Here is a 24,509-nt window from a genome sequence, read left to right as displayed (position 1 = left end):
TTGATACCAACGTCAATTGACTCCATAAACGTAAGTTATATAATATTAAAAGTATTTAGTTATAACTTATAATTGACAAAAAAAAAAATACTTTTTCTAAGAATTTATGTTTTGAAACAAGAGTGTATATTCTTGAAAATTTCCAACAATAAACTTTTTTTAAATTTATTTGTGAAATAATTCTTCTTTAATTTAAATGAAGCTATTCGTTTATTTGCTTATAATAACACCGGCACACAAAAAAAAAAAAAATTGTCTGTACACCGGGCGCTACCTATCTACGGGCATGTTTTTTGACCCGCTGAACACGAATTTCAAGTCAGTTTAGGCCGTCTAGCCTTCAATTTTGAGTAAATTGCAAAAAACCCCAAAAAATAGCGAAAATTCGATGTTTTGGCAAGAAAAAAAATTTTGAGATTTAAGGCAAGCATAATTTTCATGTATTTTGGTCTGTTAAATACTAATTTTGATCATACTTTAATCATAAACCGTTTTAAATCTAAAATTGTGATAAAAAATTATGAAAAATCATTAAAAATTGCAAAAATCGATTTATTTTGTTGTTAATTTTTAGTAAAAATATATTTTTTTTGGTGTTAATTTTTAGTAAAAAATGGCAAAAACTTTATTGTCTTTTTTCACTTTCTTTGTCGGATTATTAATTACTACAGCAGTCATAGGAGATAAAAATTTACAGGATTGCTTTAATGTCGTTGGACAAATAGTAAGTAAAAATTTTTAATACAATTACAAAATTTCATAAGATCACAAGTCATATAGTTTTACACTTATTATTATTGTAATTCTAGTGTAATAATAATGACGATTGTTGCGGTACAAGCATTTGTGTCGAGCGTTGGAGTTGGAAGTTTTGCAGCTACAAAAATATTTCCTACGATAAAGAATGAATATAATAAACACACAAAAATAAAATATATATTTAAATTGACTGATGCAATAATTTTGTAATTACTAGGTGGAACAAATAAAAACTTATCTTAGAGATAAAAATGTCTTTATTAATTTTTTTGTTTGTCATCGAAGTATATAAATATAAGCGAATAAAAATAACCACAATATAATAGTATTTTACACGAAATATTAAATACTAATAATAATATAAAAAATTTATATATACTTAAAAAAAAGTACAAGAGATTATATTTAAATAATTTAAAGTATTTATCACTTTTATTGATTAATCATTCTTTTTTTATTATATTATTTAATAACATAAAATATTATTCTCATAGTATGTTTATCAGAATTCAGAAATCAATTAATTATACACAGTTATTTACAATTTCCGGTGGGACGTATTGAGTTGGAAATTTTTTTTTTACGTAAATAATAAAATTTATTTTTAGTCGATAAAATTAAAAAAAAAAAAAAATAAAACACATTTATTAAATTATTTTATACAGTCTTGAAACTTAGTAAAATTTTTGATATTCTGATTAGATTATATTATATCGATAATATCAATGACCATAAAAAATAATTTTAAAATTTTATGGCAGTAATATTTCATTTTTTTTTAATTATCCTTCGACTACGATTGTATTTTTTTTCTTTTGCATCTAAATGGCAAATCATCAATATATCAATGGTAGCCAGTATTAGCGTAAAAGATAATTCTTATTATTGATAAATAATAATTTATTTATTAATGCATAATTTTAAAATTAGTGGCATTCCATTAGTTCGTTGTGCATTCAGGCCCCTAATTATAATAATATATTCATTCAAATTTTTTACGAATATATAATAATCAGTTATCGTAGTGAGATTATATCTTTAAAAAAAATTGTTATTTACTGAATAAATAAAAAAAAAAAAAAACAATAGATCTTTGTATAAAATTAAAGCGTTAAACAAAATATTAATTACAAATATATGTAAAAAAATTTTAAATATTCCTAATAAAAATATGTTTTTAAATTTCAGTATTAGTTCAATTAAAAAAACAATAAAAATTATCAAAGAGTTCCTTAAAAATATATATAATCCTACTTGACTCTATATTTATTATTTAATCAGCTCGTAATACAGAAAATACTTAAACTCGTTGCATAGGTGTCATTTTCGGACATAGGGAAAATCTACCGGGATTTTCTGATATTTATCACTGGTGTATTATTCACATTATATACCAATTATATTATTAATATTCTACTTCATAGTAATAAAGATTCATCCAAATTACCTTTACTGATTTAAAATTACTTAAAGTAGTTTTATGTATATGACTACAAAAAATTAGTCAAAAATATATTAAAATAAATAATAAATAAAACTTAAGACGGATGTCGATGTCGTCGGGACACTTTATCAGCTGCATGCTTCCAGTTACTTTGCCAACTTCTGCTTCGTCGATTCCAGGAACTAATTGTAAAAAAAAAATATTATTAATTGTATATAATTATTTTACAAAGAAAATTTACTACATAAATATTATTAAAAACTTACTTTGAAACTTTTTTACGTCTCTTATTACTTCCAAGTTCACTTTCACGAATAATTTGCAGCGCTGAGGGTATAAACATGTCTTCTGTAAAAAAAAAAAATTATTATTCTGTAAAATATTGTTTAAAATTTTGGTAAATATTTACAAGTGGGGTCAACTATTTTAATTTTTATTTTTTTAAACAAAATTTTAGTTGATGTTTTTGATATATATTTTTTTTGAAAAATACATAAACAAATGAACAATTAAAAAAAAAAAATGTTGACTATCACAATTTTAACAAATTTTCAAAAAAATTTAGAAATTTTTTAGAAAATTGTGATATTCAACTTTTTTTTTTAATTGTTCGTTTTTTTATGTATTTTTCAAAAAAAAAAAAATATATCAAAAACATCAAAAAAAGATAAAATAGAAATTTTATCCAAAAACATGAAAGCCAAACTTTTTTCCAACTTTTGAAGACAAAAAAGCTATCGAAATCTTCATTTTTTTCTTTTACGACATTTTTTATCATAAATCCGTATGGCACGCCGTTTTACTTTTTAAACTCATAAAAAAATAGTTGTCATAATAATTAATTGAAAAGACAAACTCCATAATAATTATAACAGTTCTATTGCAAATCGTACCAAGATATTATAACATCGTATTTTTTTACTTTATTAAAAATTGTGCGTAAGTAAAATATTTACAAACTATGTATACATATAGAAAATTGTATGCATTTTTATTTTTTAACATCTAATTAGTTATTTCATAAGAAAGGAAATAATTATTTTGATTTATGTGTAATATATACGTTGAGTATTTATTTAGAATGTACAATTTCCAATTGACGAATATTATTGATGCTGCATCGAATTTTTTTTTATTTTTGTACTATATAGCATCGGCAAATATGCGTACAGCTACAAATTCCAAATAAAAATTGATTCCTCCTTGAAAAGAATGTTTAAAAAATTGTAAAAAATAATATCATTAAAAATGAAAAATGCTCCAAAACCCTATATTTCTATATGCTTATGGAATTAAAATTATCAATAGTGAAATAAAAATAGATTTCAAAAAAATAATCTCAAATAAAAATTATGTCAAACATAATTCAAAAACAGTAAAAATGTTAATTATAATTTAAACCTTAGGTAAAAAATTTTAAGCTTTAAAAAGTAAAACGGCGTGCCATAAATCCGCCGTAAAAACAAGCAGAATGAAAAAAAAAATTTTGAAAATGTTAAGGAAGTTCGAGCGTAACTAATGAGTCAAAATAATGTTAAAATTTTTTTTTAATTTTAGTCTTCCCAATATTCGTCAAAATTCTTTATTTTAATTCAAAATAATTTAAACAATTTAATAATTAATGATTTTTACTTATTTAATAAAGTAAAGTAATAAAATTACTTTCGTATTTATTACTTGCCGGAATAAATAAATAGATTTGGCAATAGCGCGCTTGATTATACCCATAACAGAGACGTGGATGAGTGTGTGAGTTAAACATTTCTCTCTCTGTAACTATATTTCTATTCTTTTCTTTTTTCTCAGCTGTTGATGCGATGTTGTCAAATCTTTATTCGAATAAATAGCTGACGATAAACGAGTTACAAACATAAAATTTGACTTTAAATATTTCAAAAGTTATATCGGTAATGTATTATTATTAAATTGTTTTTATATTTTGCAATAATCCAAGTTTCTTGTGTATAATTTTTTAACCGTTAAAGTCGGGAGGCTAATATTGAAAAAAATAATTAAAGTCTCGACAAAAGTTTGTCCGCCATAAGAGCCCGTGTATAAGGAGATAAAATATGTGATTTTTACAATTTAATATCTAAGTAACTAAACGGTGAATCTTTTTAAAATTTTCGGATTAGATAAATGACGTATTTATTTATACATATACTTAATTTCAAAGCTCAAAGTTGGAAATTATTTTTTACATTAGATTCGCTCAAACTTCCTTAATTTTTCACCTAGCTATGGACCAAAATGAGGTTGACCCCACTTGTAAATAATTACCAAAATTTTATAATAAAAAAAAAAAAACTTACCAAAAGAATTGCTGTACTTTCGCTTAGTCAAAAAACGTTGTTGCTGTACGTTATTAGTAGCTATAGCTTCTTTAGCATTTCCAACGGTGCAATCACGAGTCCCTTTACAGCCCTTCAAATGTTCTAACTGATCATGTAAGTAAGATCGTTCGGCAGGCGTCAAAGAACCCAATCTATTCCATTGTTCAAAGGGATCAATTCTCAAATTATAAAAGGTCGCAAAACCCGTGGTAAATTCGCAATAAAGAAAATTATGCGTAACATTAATAGTACGCACACATGAGTATGTATTATTATTGGCATTCATACAAAAACAGAACGGTCCAGCGTTCCAAAGTGGTGCTGTACGCCAATGGTCATTATCATGCTCAAAGCAATTCATTTTTTCAGTAAGACATTCCTTTTCAAGCTTAGCTTTTTTCTTTAATTTACGTTCTTTTTTACGTAGCCGTTCCTCCTTCAGTCTTCTTCTCTCCTCTTTGGCAATCTCCTTTTCGTCTTTCTTTGGCTGATTGTCCGGTTCGCAGTAGCATTTGTAACGTGATTCCAGGGGATTATTAATTAACGGCGGAGGGCGTCCATTGTTAGACGTACTACCTTGTTGTTTATGCTTGCGATCAGGTGGTTCTAAAATAGTAACGTCTATTCTCGCTGGACCCAAACCAGTGCGATTTTTAATAATTTTCAAGGGTTTTTTAGTTGTTGTTGTAGTCGTAGCCGGTGTTGTGATTGTTGTCATCGGACTGGCAGTAGTAGAAGCTCTGGTAGACATTGGAGTGGTAGAAATTGATTGTCTTGTAGTAGTTGTATAATCCTTAACATTATTCTTAATCACATCGACAGTTGATTCTTTTTCCTCACGAATTGGCCAATTGTCAGACGAGACATTTAAATTAACATTTAAATTATTATCATTAACACTATTTGTCAAGAGAGTATTATTATTGATACTATTATTAAGTTTATTTAACTTATGATGATGAATTTTTCTACGTCGCGGTTTATCTTCTTCATCCGTTCGTACGTCAACATTATCTTTATTTATCTTCTGCCTTCGGGAACTTTTCTTTGCCTTGATAGTTGTCGGGACTGTAGTTGTTCTCAGTAACTCGCTCGTGGTAATTTTCCCTTGAGTCGCTGAATCATACGATCGATCGAGTCCCTCGGGTACTGGAGTCTCAGTAATCTCCTCACTTGTAGAGCTCAAAGATGTTGAACTAAAACTAGTTGTACTGGAATAATAAACTTGTGTTGATGAGCCCGTTGTTAACACCGGTAGTTTGTCATGTTTTTTGTGATGACGAGTATGGTTCTTATTATGGTGATGATGATGATGGCTATTATGATGGTGATTATTGCTGTTATTATGATAATGATGCTCGTGTGGGTGTAAATCATCCACTTCAGAATAATCATCGTCTTCTGGTATAAAATGCGGGCGCTTATCCATTAAATGCCGCCGTATTTCTTTAAGACTCTCCAACTGAATTCTCATTTCCTTTATTTGTTTTTCAATAGCCCGTCGCGACTGTTTCCATTCATTTGGATCTTGATAAACAGACGTCGTACAATTAACACCGCCCTTTGGTAGCACCAAACACTTTGGTGAGATTACTTCTGACCCATTTGATTGCCGTACTTGACTCTCTTTCAAATCATCCAGCTCCTCTTCAATGCTCTCCATAATTTTTGTCACATGCTCGATAGTGTCTTTCTTCGTAACACTTCTTCTTACTCTGCGGTGTCTTTTTAAAATATCATCGACATTGATAAATTTCTTCACAACTTTATTTAAGCTCGTAAAATCAAAATCATTGACACTGTAATCTGTTTCGCCTTCATTATCATCATAATCATCTTCCTTAACGCTATTGTTAACCAGATATTTAGAATAGCCAATCAACCTGTCGCCCATAAAATTAATAGTATTTTCATTTACATCACGTTTATTTCTCTCGTGCGAAAGTTCTTCTCTGAGAATCTCTAGCTCTTCAATAAACTTTTCATCGTCTTCTTCATCAATAGCTCGTCGGTCTCGTAAATCATCCTCAACATCACCACAATAACCAGACTTTGTAGATTTAAATTCAAGCTTAACATCGTGTTTAATTTTCTCCCGGTCGACGATACTTCTCTTACCACGTCCGCCGCTTAAAAATCCCTCACCGTCGTCATAAAGTCCACCACGATTATCTCGTGGAAAGTCATTAGACTCGAGTCTGGTGTACACAACACCATTGGGTGTGAAACAAGCACACTTTTTAGAAGATTTGTGCGCTGTCCCACTGGTAATTGATGATGCTGTTGTCGTATACTTGCATTTGTGACGTCGCCAACGATGCCCTTCCTTCTCGCAACGCCACTTTTGACCAGGAAGACAATTAGTTTGTGCCTCAGGTCTTGAACATTCGTATGTAAGACGCTCGTGCTTTGAATTTAAATTCAATGAAGGATTTACTCCATTATCTAAATGAACATCACCATCTGCAACAAAAGTACTGAGTTATTTTTATTTACTAGTAGAGACATAGACATAGACATACTCGCTACAGTACTACACGGAAAAAAAGGTTCACTTGAGCTAAGAAAATATTTTTCTTCCTAATTATTTTCTTAAGAGAAAAAAAATTTTCTTTTGACACAAGAAATTTCACTTATTCCAACAAAATTAATTCTCTTGCTTTAAGAAATACGTATTTTGATCCAAGAAAATTTATTTAAGTCAAGAAAATCTTGTTTTAAGAAAATTCAGCCTTTTGCTCCAAAAAATTTAGTTCTTGATAAAAGTAAATTTTCTTGTCTTGAGAAAATTTCTCTCTTGCTCCAAAAAATTAAATATAAAGATAGAAGTAAATTTTCATTAATATTTTTACTGATTAACATGTCAAATGGGAAGATCAAATAACATTGCCCACACTGAAAAAATATATATGCGCATATATGCTGGCAAAAATACATATACGTCGCACATATAAAATATATACGCCACATACTTTTTTTTTGCCTCCGTACACGGAAAGAAGAATAACCCACTGTACATCCTCGTATAGTATACTCCGTGGTATTTGTAGTGAAAAAAAATTTCAGACTATAGTCAATATCCTTCAAAGTATACTAAATTATTTTTGGACTGTACTCAGTGAACTAGTGAAGTCTCCGATTTAATCGATTAATTTTTCTGGTTATATCGCGTAAAACTTCACGGGATATAATCTGAAAAATTATTTCGTGTAAATTAAATTATACTCTGTTGAAATTTGGATTATGCCCACGGTGACTCCGCCAATTTTTTTTCTAGCGCCTGCGCACTTAGCATTATCATATCTATTATGTATTTTAAACATTAGGTTAGTCAAATATTGTTTTAAATAATTATTACATACATCAAAAACATTTAAGGAGCATTAAAGCATAATTTTTCCGATAATTTGGGGTTAAAAAATTTTTTTTTCTTTTCTTAGACTCTTTGAACTTAAAAATGTTAGGCTAAGAAAAAAATATTTTTACATATCAAAATATATAAATAGTCACACACTCATATAATTCACTGATTATATTTTAATGAATGTCCAATAATCTGATTGACTATAACTCACAAATTATAAACAGCACTTTACGCACAGGCCCTAGAAAAAAAAAATGGCGAAGTCACCGTGGGCATAATCCAAATTTCAACCGAGTATAATTTAATTTACACGAAATAATTTTTCAGATTATATCCCGTGAAGTTTTACGCGTTATAATCAGAAAAATTAATCGATTAAATCGGAGACTTCACTGAGTACAGTCCAAAAATAATTTAGTATACTTTGAAGGATATTGACTATAGTCTGAAATTTTTTTTCACTACAAATACCACGGAGTATACTATACGAGGATGTACAATGGGTTATTTCCACAGATTCGGTAGAATCTGGCGCCAAGTTCCGTTCAAATCCGTTGTAAACGAAGCGCCAGACTACCGACTGTGTTTACTGTAAGCAGAACGGTATTTTGAGGTTGCAAAATTTTATTTAATTCTACGGTACTTCTTGTTCCTAAATTTTATATTATAACAGTAATTCATGCTTTATTTTACTGATATTAATTAATTATATTCAATTATAATAATTAATCTACTTGAAATTATTAAATTTTATCAGCACAAACTATAGCAAGCTCAAAAATTTCGATCCTGACTTTTTTTCTATGTAAAAAGTGACATGCCACAGACTAAATAATTCGAGAATGCATGGTAATCTTCCAATAGATGGGAAACTACAGTTAAAAAAATACATTTCACAGCTTGCATCTACATCCGCCAGGGTGCACTGGAATTGTTTTTACATAAACTGTAGCTTAAAGAAGATTACTTGTTATAAAAAATGCAGCCAACGCCAGATTTGAGTTGGTACCAATTGTAAATTTTTATTATAATTACAAAAAATACTAAAATCCGAAAAAAAAAGTTTCACTGTAAAAAAAATCGCGCCAAGTCCACGTTCATAAGACTATTAAGAAAAAAAAATTTCTTATTTCTTTCCAAAAAGATATAAAACAAAAAAATTCAAAAATTCAAGTAACCGATATGATTGTATTTGATTTTCGGAAATTAAAAAAAAAATTTATTGTAAATTTGAAAATTAAAAAAAAAAATTTTGGAACGTACTTGGTGTGCGTCATTGTGTATTTCAATTTTTTTAAAGTCCTAGTAAATAGATTTTACGAATTTCATTAAAAGTAAAATATTTTGCAACCACGCACACTAAATACGTTCCAAAATTTTTTTTTTAATTTTCAAATTTACAATAAATTTTTTTTTTAATTTCCGAAAATCAAATACAATCATATCGGTTACTTGAATTTTTGAATTTTTTTGTTTTATATCTTTTTGTAAAGAAATAAGAAATATTTTTTCTTAATAGTCTTATGAACGTGGACTTGGCGCGATTTTTTTTACAGTGAAACTGTTTTTGTTCGGATTGTTCTTTCCGTGTATATGCGGCACATATTTTTTTTCAGTACGGGTGAATCATTTTTTTTTTTTCAATATGTATAATTGCACGCTAAAATAATATAAAATGGGTATCAAATATTCAAGAGAAAAATTTTCTCAAGGTGAGAAAATTTTTTTCTCAACTGAAGTAGGTGGCGCTGCTTCCCTAAAGTATCTAAAAATCTTGATCAAATATAAAAATTTATTGTATCAAGTATTTATAATGATTTGAATTAAGAAAAAATTACTTCCACCAAGAATAGAATTTCAAGAAAAATTTTTACTTCGGCCAACACAACTTTGGTCTTCCTTCAGGCATCCGAAAATTTTCTTGAGCCAAGAATTTTGTTCTCCAGTCAAAAAATTTTTCTTTTTGAACGGAAAAAAAGGTTCATTTGAGCCAAGAAAATATTGTTCTTCCTCATTATTTTCTTGAGCGAAAAAAAATTTTTTTTTGATACAAGAAATTTCATTTATTCCGACAAAATTAATTCTCTTGCTTTAAAAAATACGTATCTTGATACAAGAAAATCTGTTTAAGTCAAGAAAATGTATTTAAGTCAAGAAAATCTTCTTGTTTTAAGAAAATTCAACCTCTTACTCCAAAAAATTTAGTTCTTGATAGAAATAAATTTTCTTGTCTTGAGAAAATTTCTTTCTTGCTCCAAAAAAATAAATATCTCGATAGAAGTAAATTTTCATTAATATTTTTATTGATTCACATGTCAAATGGGAAGATCAAATAATATTTCATCATTTTTTTTCATTCAATATGTATAATTGCACGCTAAAATAATATAAAACGGGTATCAAATATTCAAGAGAAAAATTTTCTCAAGGTAAGAAAATTTTTTTGTCAGCTGAAGTAGGTGACGCTGCTTCCCTAAAGTATCAAAAAATCTTGATCAAATATAAAAATTTATTGTATCAAGTATTTATAATAATTTGAATTAAGAAAAAATTACTTCCACCAAGAATAGAATTTCAAGAAAAATTTTTACTTCGGCCAACACAACTTCGGTCTTCCTTCAGGCACTCGAAAATTTTCTTAAGCCAAGAATTTTGTTCTCCAGTCAAGAAATTTTTTTTTCTGTGTATATAAACCAACATTTATAAATTAACGTATGCACTGCGTATGAATATATGCATGATGTGTGAATGTAGTTAGACAGTTCATGGAGATGTGATATATGCATTTATAATGTATTCTCTCGCGTCTAGATATGCGTAACATCTGGCGTGACAGGTCGAGTCAACGCTAGAACCAAATGTATACCATCAGAGTTCGTCGAACGGCATCTGTTACACTCAATCAATCGAACTCTCAACTCTAAACCTATCTCATATCACCCATCAATTCTGACTATAACTATATACTCTCTATTATCGTTCTATCCCATTACACATTCAACTGTTTGACGCGAATGTGTTGAACCAATAAAGATTTAATCAACTGAAATAACAACAGCAATACCAACAGTACGAAGACAATAAAAACAACGTTTACAGTAGATACGTACTAGATTCATCGGTAATTGAATCCTCTAAATCGTCATCATCGGAAATATCTTGATCACTTCCTGTGTCGTTATCCAATAGACGATCCCCTTCAAATTCAGTATCGGTATCAATGGCCAGCTCATCTGGAGTTGGATCCAATAATTGTTTCGCTAATGTTGCATTTTGTCGTCTTGCTTCACGGGCTTTCGCTTCGGCAATCGACTCGGGAGTCTCCCGACGGCCTGATGATTCGATCAAAAATGTATCTGGCCATTTGAATTTAGCTCGCCTGCCGTGTTTATTACTGGAATAAATCATATCATCTATATTAAGAGAATAAGAAAAATTTTGTTTCCAGGATAGTCATATGATAAAATCGATTTTTTTAGTGAAATTTAATGTCATTGCAAAAGTCTTGACTTGAATTTATGCCTTTTCATAGAAAGCTCTTGATGAGTGTAACATCGAGATGAGCTTATATCTTAAAAAATATCAATAATTAAGAAAAGACCTTGTATCTTGTGAACTAATGACATTTTTAAAGATATAAACTCACCCCGATATTACACTCATCGAGACCTTTCATTTGAGTACCCACATCAATTTTTTATATATTTATATATATTACATATATGAATATATGAAAATATGAAAAATATATCAAAAATGCAAGTGGGTACTCAAATGAAAGCTCTTGATAAGTGTAACATCGGGATGAGCTTATATCTTTGAAATATATATTATATATATGTATATATGAAAAATATATCAAAAGTGTATGTGGGTACTCAAATGAAAGCTCTTGATGAGTGTAACATCGGGATGAGCTTATATCTTTAAAAACGTCAATATTCAAGAAAGTACAGTGCAATTTAACAAAAGTTATTATTTAATGAAGCACAATTTTAATTTTTTATAGTTCACAAGCCAAGGCAGTCATATAGTGACTGCAAGATTGCTAGTTAAAATTAATCAAAAAAAGTATATTAAATAAATGATTAGTTTTTAAATAAAATATTAAGGATAATTACGTCAGGAAAAGCTTTTTAAAAGATCTCCCGTCCATTTGAGGCGGCGTATCCACTCCAGCGATGTCCAAAAAAGTTGGCGCCATATCGATATTCAAAACTATTTCGTCGACTCTGAAATGTCATTAAATTTTATCTCTATTAATTAAATACTTATCCATTTTATTTTATTACTTTAGTTTTCTTTACTTTTGGGCGTACTGGCGCTTTCTTAAAAGGTAAGTATCATTTTTTTTTTAATATAAAAAGTTAATGCGCGGATAATTTCGCTTGAGGAAATCTTATATAGTTGGACAAAATGATATAAAAAAAAATATATATATTTTTTAATTTTATTTTTTATAATCGTCTCAACTCTGTCTAGATAACGTTTAAGGCTTTGCATCGGCACTCTGCCAGCAAGGAAAGATAAATGAGAGAGTGCTAGTCGAGAAGCGGTAGTATTAAAAGTAGACGTAGAAGAAGGATATTCAGAAAGCCGATTTAAAGCGCAGTATAAAATTCGTCTGCCAAAATTCATTTATTTTTTATATTTATTTTATATTCAAGGTATATCTATTTTTTTTTAATCTTTTTTACGTTCAATTCAGGAAATGTTGCCGTAGATTAAATTTTGTATACGGATTCTTGATATATATAAAAAGAACCGAAAGATGAACTTTGAATCATTTGAAATAGGTTTGCTCGGTTGTTAACGATTCTATTTTTTTTGTCTTTTACAACTACCTAAATGAATGTTTATCTTCGTAGTTAAACAATTTTTTTAAATCTTTACAAACTGTTGCTTTTTTTTAACAATACTTGTACAACCAATTAAAAAATAACAAATGAGTTTAAAAGAAAAAAATGATAAAATAAAATAAGAATAAAGTTTTTGAATAAAATAATACCGTAAAACTAGATAGTTAGAAGTTTTGGATTGTACCAATTAGTACGGATAGCGAGAAGTACAAGTAAAACTTTTTGAAACACTGAAATGGGGATTTCGAGGGTAAAGAGAGAGAAAAATACTGGAGAGTTGTCTATAGCTCAAAATGAAATAGAATAGAATAGAATAGAACAGAGATATATGAAATGAATAATAAAAGAAAGAGCGAGAATGAATAAACTGGCTCGTTGATTTTCGACGAGTAGCACGAGTCCGTTCTTTTCTCTTTCTCTGTCTACAACCTACAAACGAGAAAGCAGCTGGTAAATTAATTTGGCTAAATTTAGCTGCCAAACTCAGTGCGGAAACTACGCTATATTAAAGTTGACGTATCTCTCTCGCGTAAAACAGGAAATAATATTTTGCTCTGAGCTGGTGTTCCTCAAACATTCTACGTAATTTGTACATACTATGTCTTTTCACTTAAATATTACGCAACATATATTATTATTTTTTAACTTCCCGCTAAAAAAATTGAAAATTTTAAAAAATTGGGAAGTTATTGGTTTTATCCCGTTTTTCGAAAATCGAGTTTTCAACGGATGTTGATGTTTTGAGGTCCTAGAAATCTTCCCCGAATGTTTCCGCGATGATGTCCGCATGTCTGTACATGAGTGTGTGTATGTGTGTGCATACGGCCGTATATAAACCTCTCATAACTTTTGAACGGCTTGACCGATTTCATTGCCGTTGGCACCATTCGGAAGAGCTTGACCAAACTTAGATTTTGAAGACATTTTGGACTGATTCAAACCGTTAAATTTTGAGAAATCTCAAAAAAACTACAAAAAAATTTTTTTTTAAATGTGGTTTTTTTGAAATAACTTTTAAACGGCTTTATCGATCGATTCCAAAAATTAATCAGCTTTTAACATCAAGAAACTACGTTGATTGCCGCCAGCCCGGTCAAAATCGGTTTATTCGTTCGCGAGTTATCGTTAACGAAAAAAATCAAAAAAATGTTTTTTTCAGAATTTCTATGTAATTTTCAGTCTGACTAGTTTGAGCTCTAAGATTTTTTAAAGAGCTCAAAAAGCTGCGTTGGATACCGTAAGCCGCGATAAAATCGGTTCATTCATTGAAAAGTTATTGCGGTTTGAAAATTCAAAAAGTAGTGTTTTATTAAACTTCTATCAAACAAATAAATAAATGCTCAGGTTATTTAAGATCCGTGATTTATTTGATGTCTAAATTGTATCAAATTCCGCAACGTTTCGTTGATAATCTCAACTTCATCAGGCGTCTTCGAATAGTTCTACATAGACATCAAAGTCCAAATAAACATGCGCTGTATTACAGTCGCATAGAAAAATATGATCCATAAATTAAATTTTATCCAAGATTCCATGTAACTAAGGATTACCGAAACAATTAACGATTAACGAAACATGTTACTAAGGATTAATGAAACAATAATTGTCATTTGGAAATATGGCAATTACTGTCAACAATAAATTAATATTCTTATTTAATATGTTTTAATCATATGTTTTGGAAAGTATCTAAGGTTAGACACACGGTTGATAATAGTGTGCATATTAAATAAGAATATTAATTTATTGTTGACAATAATTGCCATATTTCCAAATGACAATTATTGTTTCATTAATCCTTAGTTACATGGACTCTTGGATAAAATTTAATTTACGGATCATATTTTTCCATACGACTGTAATACAGCGCATGTTTATTTGGACTTTGATGTCTATATAGAACTATTTGAAAACGCCTGATGAAGTTGAGATTATCAACGAAACGTTGCGGATTTTGATACAATTTAGACATCAAATAAATCACGGATCTTAAATAACCTGAGCATTTATTTATTTATTTATTGGCTGAGATCTGAATATTACCTTCCATCAGACTTTTGAACTTGAAGAGCTCAAAATCATAATAAGTGTAATTTTGAACGCTTAAGTATAGAATTAGCGGGAAGTTGCAGGGATAGCCTTTAGGGTCAACCGTTTTCTTAATTTTTTTTCTTTAAACCAAACTTACACAGATCCAGGTGCAATTCCAGGACCACGAATAAGACACGGCACACGTACATCAAACTCAAACGGGAAACTTTTTCCTTTAATGAGCCCGAACTGACCCAAATGATAGCCATGGTCGGATGTATAAATAATATACGTGTTGTCGAGTTCTCCGAGATCCTTGAGCTCTTGGTAAATCTGTAAGTCAAGAGGTCATTAAGTTACTTATTTTCTAATCATATAAATGATTTATCGTCTACAGATTTATAGTAGAGAAAAAAAAAGCCAACCCTCTCAACAGCGGCGTCGACACTCTGAAGTGTTTGCAGCCTCTTAGTCATCAGTAAATCTGTGAATTGTTTATGAATCGGCTGCATCTTCTGGGTTACCTGCAAAATCCACTGCTTGTCCAGATTTGGAGCATAATCATAAGCTGGAGTGCTGAAAAAAAAAAAAAAAAAAAAAAAAAAATAATGAGTATTAAAATAATATAATGAGTACGGAATAATGAAAAGTTTATTTTTCAGAGCACAGAACAGCGGCATTAAATAAGCTCAACATTTCCCGAGTAGTTTTATCATTTATTTTGATTTTTTTCAGCAACTTTTTTATGAGGGCACTTTATCTAGACATTGGACAGGCTGTCTAGCTTCACCACAAAGCTCTTTGTCTACTTCACCGTACCATGGCTTACATTCTCACTCGGGCTTGACGCATATCACACCCCAGAAACAAAGCTCTACATTAACACGCATGGGACAATAAAAGCAGCGATTATTATGTGAGTATTGGTAGCGGTAGGGAGAAAAATACTCACAGCAGTAGTAATACATCTATAGAAGAGAAAAAAAAATAAAACGATATGAAAAGTAATTCAAAACTCACTGATGGGTTGTGACATTGAAGAAGAGTTGGGAAAATTGAGGTGCTGAATCTTCGGGTCCATGAGGTGCTGGAAAGCTTGCCACAAGCATAACGGGCTTCCGTGCAAAATTGTGCTTGCTCTGACGTAAAAATGCGACGCTGTCATTTGCTATCAAATCCGGATAATAGTCCTTGCTGTACTCAAAACCGTGCTTTATCTTCTTTCCGTTCATATTGACGCTGTAGTTGTAGTACCGTGAGTTCATTATAAGGCCACCCCATTCACGCCAACCCGGGGGGATATACGAGCCATTATACTTGTTCAGATATTTACCAAAGTAGCCTGGAACAGATTTACAAAAAAAGAATTGTCGTTACCAAATTTTTTTTATTCAATTCTTGAGGTGATATCCCTCAGACACTTTTCAATTTGAATGGACCATGGCGATGAAGGCCAACAAAGGCCACGAAATATAAATGGATGTAACCTGTAATATATATATATATATATAACGAGACTTTATGAAGCTGACTCTGACTCTCGGTTGGTATAATATAACGAGAGTTACAAACCCGGGTCATATACTGCTTTCTCTCCTTCTTACTTGCGTCGAGTTTTATTCTTCCTTGAGCTCTGCTTCGAGTAGAGTAGAGTAGAGTAGAGTGTGCTGTAGATTTTTATCACGGCTCTGTTTTTTTTTTCTCATTTTGTTGCTTACCCTACGGCCAATTTCACCCAACACACTCGCCCGTTGTTGTCGTCGTCATTCGTCTCCTCGTTTTCGTCGTTCTTTGTTAATTTGTCTCACTTTAACCACTCGAGACGAGACTTTTGACACTTTTACTTTGGCGCAAGTACAAAACGTCACGCGATATTAATTAGACTATTTAATTAACGTTTAAGTAATTAATTTTGTTTTTGGGTTTAACATAAACGCCCAGATAAATTTACTCCACCCTAATATTAATAAGCAACCCCATTTAATAATAATAACAATTGTAACTTCTTTAATTAAGCACTTTGAATTAATTAAGGTGATAAATAATATTAATTTACTACAAACCTGTACGGTATCCCGCGTTGCTCAAGTAGGTAGCAAAAGTATGTGGTTCGTGATCTCGCTGCCACTGTGGGCTGCTGCAATTGTCATTATTAGTAAAGACTTGATGATTATGAACATAACGGCCAGTTAAAAGAGAACTTCTACTTGGACAACACATCGGTGTTGTAACATATGCATGCCGCAACTCTGCACCTTCATCTCGAATTCTTCTTAAGGTATTCGGCATAAAATTAAGCGACCCTATTTAAATACAATTAATAATAATCATTTTATTTTGTAATATAATATAATTATTGTGGATGGAAATTATAAGTTTTTAATTTATTAAGTCTTGTTGAAACACAGAAAAAAGAAAGAGAAAAAAATTACATTATATAATGGAACGTGGCGCTTTATATAAAAAACTGGAAAAATTACAGTTTCAGTAATTTACAAAAATTTACAAAAATTACAGTAATTATTGCAGATTTTGCAAGAATTACATGGTAAAATATAAATTTTACATTGAAAGTTCTGAAAATTGACATTCAAAGTTTGAATTTATAAAAATGTTATTTCGACTGCAATTTTTCTAGTTTTTTACACAGAAAGAAAAGTTTCTTGACTGGAGAACAAAATTCTTGGCTCAAGAAAATTTTCGGGTGCCTGAAGGAAGACCGAAGTTGTGTTGGCCAAAGTAAAAATTTTTCTAGAAATTCTATTTTTGGTCGAAGTCATTTTTTCTTAATTCAAATTATTATAAATACTTAATACAATAAATTTTTATATTTGATCAAAATTTTTAGATACTTTAGGGAAGCAGCGCCACCTACTTCAGCTGAGAAAAAAATTTTCTCACCTTGAGAAAATTTTTTTCTTGAATGTTTGATACCCATTTTATTTTATTTTAGCGTGCATTATTCATATTGAATGAAAAAAGATGATTCAATATTATTTGATCTTCCTATTTAACAAGTTAATCAATAAAAATATTAATGAAAATTTACTTCTATCGAGATATTTATTTTTTTGAAGCAAGGGAGAAATTTTCTCAAGAAGAAAATTTACTTTTATCAAGAACTAAATTATTTGGTTCAAGAGGCTGAATTTTCTTAAAACGAGAAGATTTTCTTAACTTAAATAAATTTTCTTGTACCAAAATACGTATTTCTTAAAGCAAGAGAATTAATTTTGTTGGAATAAGTGAAATTTCTTGTGTCAAAAAAAAAATTTTTTTCCGCTCAAGAAAATAATTAGAAAGAAAAATATTTTTCTGCTCAAGTGAACCTTTTTTTCTGTGTATATGAAGCGACGCTTATTACTCTATTTATAATGTAATTTTTCTTTTTTTCATTTTTCCGTGATATTATATAGCATTCCAAGCAGTTTTAAAATTTCTCAGAAAATTCAGAAAAAATTTTTTTAAAAATCGTAAAGAAAGTTCAAAAGTTAATATTTAAAAACTATGAATAAAAAAATTTTACTTTTTATAATATTCAAATAAATTCTAGGTTTTAATTTAATTAGAAAAAAAAGACTCAGAATTTTGAGGTCAAATAAATATAACAGTTTTCTTTGCTTTTTTTTTTTACCCCTAAGCGACAAAAAAACTGTTGAATTTTTTAACTTATCTACTAAAGGTCGGAAAACTTACACTCTAAGTTTTGAGTAAGAAAACATTAAAAAATTCTCGAACATAAACAAGAATTTAAAATGTTGTGAATCATACCAGAAAGTTATAAAATTGTTAAGAGCATTATAAAACACATAATAACGTCTGTAGTTTCCAAAGAAATAGAAAACCGCTCAGAAGTCAAATAAAATTACTCATACAATGAAATAAGAATATCAACCACCGTACTGTGACTTAAAAAATTAGTAACTTTTATAGTTATAATAAAAATATAAATATTTTGTGTAAATAATTTTCTAACAGGTACAATAAATAGTTTAAATACATACCAAGTTCAACATCTTGATCATCAGTGAGTATTAATACAATATTAGGTTTTCTTTCCCGTTGATAATTCGGCAAAAATGGAGAATTGTGCTGCTGCTGACTATTGTAATTAATATTCGAATTTGAATTTATATTAAAATTACCGCGTGTACGTTGACCACCGAAAAGATCTTCGTTTAATATTTCATCACGCCGAGCGTTCGATCCAACCACCACCGCGAGTAGCAGCAGCTCAATTGCCTGAAGCAATACCTGCATTCTGCCAACACCAATGATGATTGATTTTTACCTCATATTCTTCAAAGTCCTGTAATAAAAATTTTATATTAACTTAATTGCCTTGTTAAAAAATAAAATAATTGTAATTGATATTACAATAATTCATAAGTGTAAATAAATAAAAAATATTATTCTTAGAGCTAAGTGTGGACTTTAATAATAAAAACTACGCATCTTATAAAATTACGCGTCAAATTTTTATTCTATAGAATTATGTAGTGTCGAAATAAATAATACGATATAAAAATGAAATGTAAATTATTAAAATAATAAGTTTAAAACAATAAATTTAACTTGAGAATTATCGTGCTCACATTTTATTAGTACTAAGTACTAATATACATATTTTAAAAATAATTTAACGCTTTAATGAGAAAATTACACGGCACCGGCAAAATAAAAAGGTCGCTAAGATTTATAAAACTTTTAAAACTACTCTTTAAATAATTAAAAAAAAAAAAAAAAAACACTTTACTTTAAATTGACTGTTTTTTTTACTGAATTTCTTTCTAAAAATAAAAATATTATTTACATAAAATAATTTGCATTTTTAAAAACTAAAAGGATCGAAAGTCGTTTTGAATAGAAAAAATAACTGAGCGTAACAAAAAAAAAATTCACACTTGAATTTAAAAGAACCTGATGGTGGTGAACTTGAGGATGAGGACGATACCAAAGTCCAGTGCTCTTAAAAATTAAACACAAAAGGATTTATACAATAACTATCGAGGTGAGCGTAGTGCCGGGTATTAAATACAGTATGTATATCGTAAAATGAGTCGACTAAAAAAATATTGTAAATCGGATTGCTGAAAATGGCATTGAAGGGACGTCCTCGGCGGTCTGCTGACGGTGTAGTATCTACCCAGCACAGGCTCTTCCTCCTTGCCTCGACGATTCGAGGATGTCAGGTAAGGTACTTACGGGGAACAAGAGGTATACGAACCGGTCGTCGGTCGACCAATGCAAGACAGACAAGAGAAAAAAAATGAGAGTGAAAGACCAAAGTGGGTATACAAGAAAAAGCTTTAGAGCGAAGAAGACAGACCGATGGATTTAGACCGACATGTAGAAGGAGATAACCATTATATATATATAATATATATTGTACAAAAGTATCTTCAGTACAGTGATACTGGTGCCGCAGCATAACATTCCACGTGCCTCGTTCTCTGCACTCGTTTTTACCAAATTGCAATTTGATGATGTTCCAAAGTATCAAGGCCTTCATCAACACGGTACGCGCCATTTATTATTGGTCATAGAGCAAGGCTTCTTTCAATCATTAATTTACATACTAAATTTTTACGAGAAATATTATCTTTCTGCTGTATGAATATAATGCGGTAAAAACAGTGTAAAAACTAAAGCATAATTACAAAAAATTTATTTTTTTAATTATATTAATCGAAAAATGTTTGAATTTTTATTTTTATAAAATAATTTTAATTAAAAGGATTTTACAACAAGTCTTTTGGCTCTTTTCAAATTAATTTTTTTTATTCTATAATGAAATTTTTTAACAACTATTAAAAATTCTCAAAACAACTTTTAACTTTTTGTATTTTGTTTTTTTTTTTTTTCCTAATTTTTCTATATGCCCTAGAATGTAAGGCTATGATTATTTAATCAAAGTACTAATGTTAAACAAATTGTTATTAATTAATAATAAATACCCTTTGGCCGCCGTCTCCTCAGTAATGTTAGATACACAATAAATTTTAATAAAATCAAAAGATATTCTACCTTAATGCACAAAGTATTTTTTAACTAATTAAGTATTTATAACAATGAACAACTTTTATACTATTTATTAAATGTAAACTTATGTGACCTTGTTATTGGCCTTTGGCTTACTTACTATTAACTTGAATCAAGTAAATAATTTTGAATAGCCAGCTTCTTGATTCGAGTAGAAAAATTCTTAAGCTAGAAATTTTTCTTGAGTAAAACATTTAAACTCTTCAAAATTATTTTCTTGGTTCAAGAATTTTTTTTTTGATTTGTCAATTTTTTTTTCTGTGTAACTAAAAAATTTTTCATTCCATTACTTCCAGCAGAAAGAAAAATAATCCTTCCTGAGTACTTTGTTCTTCAAGCCGCAATTACAGCGAAACGATTAGATGTACGTTAAAATACCAGATTTTTTTTCTATACAAAAAATTCAATTATCTGGTAAACTATTTATACTTTGTACATGTTTTTATAATAATTAAACACCAAAAACTTCCTGGCTTTTGTCATGAGTTATAACTTTATTTATTTGCCCCAATTTTTTAAAACTTTTAATTAAAATTTAGTTTTTTTTATCATAAAAAAAACAATATATCCTTCATTTAATTAACTACAAATAATTGCAATTAAATTAAAATTATTCATGATATTTATTGTTGAGAACGTTGCTATTTTTATTACACACTTTAAAATATTTCGCTAAAATATTCAAGTGTAAGCATAAATATTACTCACACTCCAAATTACTTTATTACTTATATGCGTGAAATTTTTTATCCATTGAAACCACATTAATAATCCAGATTAGATATATTGACAATGTACGATAATTTGAATTAATGGTTAAAACCTTTCTACTTATACTAAGCAAACTTTTCTTCTCGATAAAATTTTTACCCAATCTAAGTCCCAATAAATCATCCAATCGTATCAGCTAGCTTTTAAATAGCTTATGCGTGCGATTAATCTCACATACTATTAATATGAGTAGGCATTAAAGGTCTACCGGTAAGTAGATATGTTTAAAATATAATAGCAATGTCGAGATTTATAAATAACAATTGTTATAGACGAATGAGCATAACGACAAATGATTTAATGTTATGTAGCAGTTAATAGCGGCGATACACGTAAACGTGCCAAACATTAAACGGAATAATAACAACCGAGCTATTGTTTCGATCATTCAGGTCATGTTTCAGCGTACATTCCAGTACACCAGAGATAACACGTCATATCTTGCCTTAAATAACGGTTTTACATGTCACTATATGTAATATCTACCCGTGTACTATTGCTCTAGTAATAGTAGTGATAATAATGACAACAACCACAGTTAGTTTAAATTTAGTTTTCATTTTTTATGCTGTTATTATTGTGTAAATAATTAAAAACTTTAATGCAATAAAATAACTTTACTTTGTAAACTTTTAACTTTTACAGATAAAAGTGAATTAATTATCAACATCACAAGTGTATCCGTAACAATTTCTTATCTTCTTGATATTCAAATTCTTTTTCATCTATTTTATTAATTTTTAGAGTTTAAAAAAGGTTTGTTAATAATGAATGAGTTAATTTTGAAATTAAAAAATAAACTGAAGCTTTGAAACTGAAAAATATTTGTTAAAAAAAAAAAAAGTACTTTTTGCTGTATTAATATTAAAAATACTAACTTTTCAATAGTTTTGTGTTTAAACTCAACCCGAAAAATTTATTTTACCTCTAAAATATCACTAGTAAAAATCAAATGTATTTTGAACATCATTTATAACTCTATTCTACAATTCTTTTCTTTTCTACAGGTAGGAATTCGAATTGAGACTCAAATTTTAAACTCAGGTTCTATTATCCACAAAATAAATTTTTCAAGTGCTCTTTTACAGTGTTAAAATATTCATTGTACACCTGACTGACATTTTAACTATTCTACAATAATTATACTGAAAATTAATGAAATTTCAACTATTTTTTTACGAAACCTATTCAATAGAATTTACCAATTTATCTTATTATCCACATCAATATTAAAATAATTATTAGTTTATACTAATTTTACGCATATTTATAGTACTTACAATTACTTCTAATGTCTAATAAATAATTCTTCTGATACTGTTCCAAAAAAAATTAAGCTGCCTAATTTTTAAAGTTCTGTTTAAAATTTTTTTTATAAGTCACTCAAGTCTTAAATTAATAATTTTTATTTTGTCTATTTTTAAATTAAAAATTAAAACCAATAAGAATTTTCATTGTTTCAATTTTTTTAATTACTAAGGATGTAATAAAAGTTTTATGAAAACCTAAAATAAATTTTTTAACAACGTATAATTTACTTTTTAATATTAATATAATAAATAACAATAAAACGAATAAATGAGCGATTATTTATGATGGATTATTAGGTAATTTATTATGAATATGTATAGATAATAATGAGAAAGAAAAATTAAATACAAAAGATGAATGGCCTTTTAGATGTCAATTGTGAGAAAGTCGTTGGCCCAATGTCGCATTGCAGCCATCATATAAACGTTTGTTCAAATACTCTCGCTATGTTACTTATGTGAAGGGAACAAAATGTTTTATTTATACATCTGTATATATATATATATATATATATATATATATATATGTGAATCGTTTTGGATGAGTGAGCGTAAAAATCAATGCGACATATCCTGCTAAATTATTATTATATATTTCATCTATATATAAATCTTGAAAGATAAAATAAACCGGACCCGGTTATTCAACTGTGATACTTTATTTAATTCTGCTAAATATTATTAAATATGGAATTAGACTTTTTATTTTTTTATTTCATCTATATTTAAATAAAGATTACGTGTATAAATATAAATATTAATATTTACAGGTTGAATCTAGTGTTATAAAAAAAAATCCTCAACCCGTCAGGATTTACGGGAGAATTAACTGACGTGTTTTGATGGTAAAACTACCGCCTAAAGATTAATTTGAATAAATGCGGGTATATGTAAACAATGTAGAGTACATATATAATAAATTTATGTATATCTAACCATAGGTAACATATAGTTACATATTATTTGTATGCTGGATTTCCATTTCATGGCCAATTGAGTTTGCATGCGAGCGGTTTGAATGACCCAATTTTACTTATCGTAAAATCAGCTATTACCAAAATAAAATAATATCCAAGTATTTTAATGATATGATAATAAATTAATCCAAAATTTATTGGAATGATATATTTTCTTATGAATAATATCATCACCGTCTATGAATATTTTATTTCATCAAAATTTATTTATCTTTCTAGTGTTTATTTTTTCGCGGTTGATTTTTTTCTCACCACCTTCTATTCCTCCTCCCTCTTTCTCTATACTAAACCATACACATACTCGTGCGTCTAATCTCGCGCTGACATTTTAATATTGTAAAAACATGATAAAAAAAAAAAAAAAAAAACAAATAAATAAAAAAACATGCGAGCAGACACTCACCCACAAATGCGCGCTCAGGGACAATTTTTTTTTCGTTAGTTGCTTTTATCTCTGTGAATTGATGTGGGAACTTCAAAATTGACACTTTACACTCAACTAATTTACTAAAAAAAACTTTGCCTTTTTTTTTTTATTAACTGTATGTATATAAATTTTTTTTTTTCAGGGTTACTGTACTTAATTAATAACACACCAGAGGATTAAAAATAAAAATCG

At 28.8% G+C, this 24,509-nt stretch overlaps 1 protein-coding gene across 1 annotated transcript; it reads right to left on the bottom strand.

Moving 5' to 3' along the window:
- Positions 1-1,959: 1,959 nt before the first annotated feature.
- On the bottom strand, positions 1,960-24,476 carry LOC123264342 (extracellular sulfatase SULF-1 homolog). Its single transcript, XM_044727580.1, has 11 exons — positions 24,294-24,476; positions 18,795-19,099; positions 16,854-17,093; positions 15,811-16,132; positions 15,216-15,366; positions 14,948-15,123; positions 12,022-12,132; positions 11,011-11,294; positions 4,516-6,999; positions 2,470-2,551; positions 1,960-2,385 (listed from the first exon to the last, which is right to left on the bottom strand). The coding sequence occupies exons 2-11, from the start codon at positions 19,048-19,050 to the stop codon at positions 2,298-2,300; spliced, it is 4,194 nt and encodes a 1,397-aa protein (XP_044583515.1). The 5' UTR covers positions 19,051-19,099; positions 24,294-24,476; the 3' UTR covers positions 1,960-2,297.
- Between the last annotated feature and the right edge of the window lie 33 nt (positions 24,477-24,509).

Source organism: Cotesia glomerata, linkage group LG4 (assembly GCF_020080835.1).
Source record: "Cotesia glomerata isolate CgM1 linkage group LG4, MPM_Cglom_v2.3, whole genome shotgun sequence".
In the NCBI taxonomy this organism is placed as follows: domain Eukaryota; kingdom Metazoa; phylum Arthropoda; class Insecta; order Hymenoptera; family Braconidae; genus Cotesia; species Cotesia glomerata.
Note: the sequence above shows the minus strand (reverse complement) of the source record. Positions and strands in the feature narration are given on the sequence as shown.

Coding starts and splice junctions, on each gene's coding strand:
- LOC123264342 (XM_044727580.1), bottom strand. CDS start 19,050: ATGCAGGTATTGCTTCAGGCAATTGAGCTGCTGCTACTCGCGGTGGTG. Junction 15,124..15,215: donor TCGACGCCGCTGTTGAGAGG/GTTGGCTTTTTT, acceptor CTTGACTTACAG/ATTTACCAAGAGCTCAAGGA. Junction 2,552..4,515: donor AAAGTACAGCAATTCTTTTG/GTAAGTTTTTTT, acceptor TTTTTTTTACAG/AAGACATGTTTATACCCTCA.